The 1,814-nt window shown below is 53.5% G+C and overlaps 1 protein-coding gene across 1 annotated transcript; it reads left to right on the top strand.

Annotated features, from left to right (window-relative positions):
* Positions 1–215: 215 nt before the first annotated feature.
* LOC123411448 (cortical cell-delineating protein-like) lies at positions 216–809 on the top strand. Its single transcript, XM_045104397.1, has one exon. It carries the CDS (start codon positions 249–251, stop codon positions 681–683), a length of 435 nt encoding a protein of 144 aa, XP_044960332.1. The 5' UTR covers positions 216–248; the 3' UTR covers positions 684–809.
* The last annotated feature ends 1,005 nt before the right edge of the window (positions 810–1,814 follow it).

Genomic DNA, 1,814 nt, shown 5'->3' with positions numbered 1-1,814 from the left:
TGCTTAAATATTGTCTTATCTCTATAAAACAAATGGTACATCGAGAGGACAACCTAGCAGTCTTGAAACCGATGGAATCACACATGGCTACGTCTGATCATACATACAAACGTAAGCTACTACGTCAAACATCTCGACCCCATCCATGCATGCATCCATATCACCAGGCTATAAATACAACACTCTCCGAGCTCTCATGCATCCCAAACCCAAAGGACTAGAGTACGTAGCACACCCACACAATCACAATGGCGTCCAAAGCTGCCCTCTTCGTCGCCCTCAGCCTCCTCCTCTCTGCCATCGCCGTCCACGGCTGTGGAACCACCTATTGCCAACCGCCGGTCGTCGTGCCGACACCACCCGTCGTCGTTCCGCCACCATACCATGGAGGAGGAGGGCACGGCCACGGCCACGGCGGGCAGTGCTCCATCAACGTGCTCAACCTGAGGGTGTGCGCCAACGTTCTCGGCGGCCTGCTCGGCCTCAAGGTCGGCGTTCCGGCGCACGACCAGTGCTGCCCGCTGCTCAAGGGGTTGGTCGACCTCGACGCCGCCGTCTGCCTCTGCACCGCTGTCAGGGCCAACATCCTCGGCCTGCACCTCAACGTTCCTGTGGACATCAGCCTCCTCCTCGATCACTGCGGCAAGACGTGCCCGTCTGGTTTCACATGCCCAGCCCATTAACGGACGTGCTGTTGCACGGGCGCCGAATAAGATTTGTTTTCAGTACTGCTTTATTAATAGTATTTCATGAAATGTGGATCTGTTCCACTCCCACATTTAAGTGTTGATAAGAACAACACCAATCTCAACCGCACATTGATGGATAGGTTCAGTTCAGCCATTGACGCGAAGGGCTTAAAGAAAATTAAGTGTAAGAACCGTAGATACACGTGGTGCAACGAGCGCCAAGATCCTACCCTAGTGAGCATCGATAAGTTCTTCTGCAATACATCCTGGGAATGCATTTTCCCATCGGTGTCACTCATCGCAACGTCGACAGCAACATCAGACCACTGCCCGCTGATTCTAGCTGACACATCCGCCTCCCCCCGGACAGCCCTCTTCAGATTCGAGAGCTTCTGGCCGAGTTTCCCTCGTTTCCATACCACGGTGGAACGGGCGTGGAAAAGGCCGGAGCAGTCCTCTTGTCCTTTCCAACGTCTCCCCACGAAGATGGTTAGGACTGCCAGGGAGCTGAAGAGTTGGAGCAAGAGTTTCTTTAGTCAAGCCAAGATACAATTCCACATGGGAGCAGAAATAGTGCTACGTCTCGATGTCGCACAGGAGAGACGCCGTCTCTCAGCCGCGGAGTTTACCCTCCGTAAGCTGCTCAAGCTCCGTCTGCTGGGACTCGCGGCACTAGAACGTGCTCGCTGACGACAGGCCTCACGGCTCACCTGGCTTCGGCTAGGAGATGCGGGCACTAAGTTCTTTCATGCCAAGGCGACAACAAGGAAGCGGAAAAAATTTATTCACTGCCTGCGAGTAGGGGATGACGTACTAACGGCTCACGAACACAAGGAGGAGGCCATTCACAACCACTTCAAGCTCCATGGGTAGCAGGGTAGCGCGACCACTACAAGTAGACTGGTCAATCTTCGACCTACCTTCTGTCCACAATAGAGGTTTAGACAACCCTTTCTCTGAGGAAGAGGTTTGGGAGGCGATCAAAGCATCACCTCGGAGAAGGCCCCAGGGCCGGATGGATTCTCCGGGGTCTTCTACAGATCCTGCTGGCACATTATCAAAGAGGACATCATGGCAGCATTCAATAATTTCTACAACATGACTAGAGGGGACTTCGGTAAGTTA

The sequence above is a fragment of the Hordeum vulgare genome, chromosome 1H, assembly GCF_904849725.1.
Source record: "Hordeum vulgare subsp. vulgare chromosome 1H, MorexV3_pseudomolecules_assembly, whole genome shotgun sequence".
Taxonomy (NCBI): domain Eukaryota; kingdom Viridiplantae; phylum Streptophyta; class Magnoliopsida; order Poales; family Poaceae; genus Hordeum; species Hordeum vulgare.
The sequence above is the reverse complement of the archived record's forward strand: the minus strand, read 5'-3'. Positions and strand labels throughout refer to the sequence as shown.

What these genes read in the sequence shown, in the direction of transcription:
- LOC123411448 (XM_045104397.1), top strand. Translation starts at nt 249, where the DNA reads ATGGCGTCCAAAGCTGCCCTCTTCGTCGCCCTCAGCCTCCTCCTCTCT.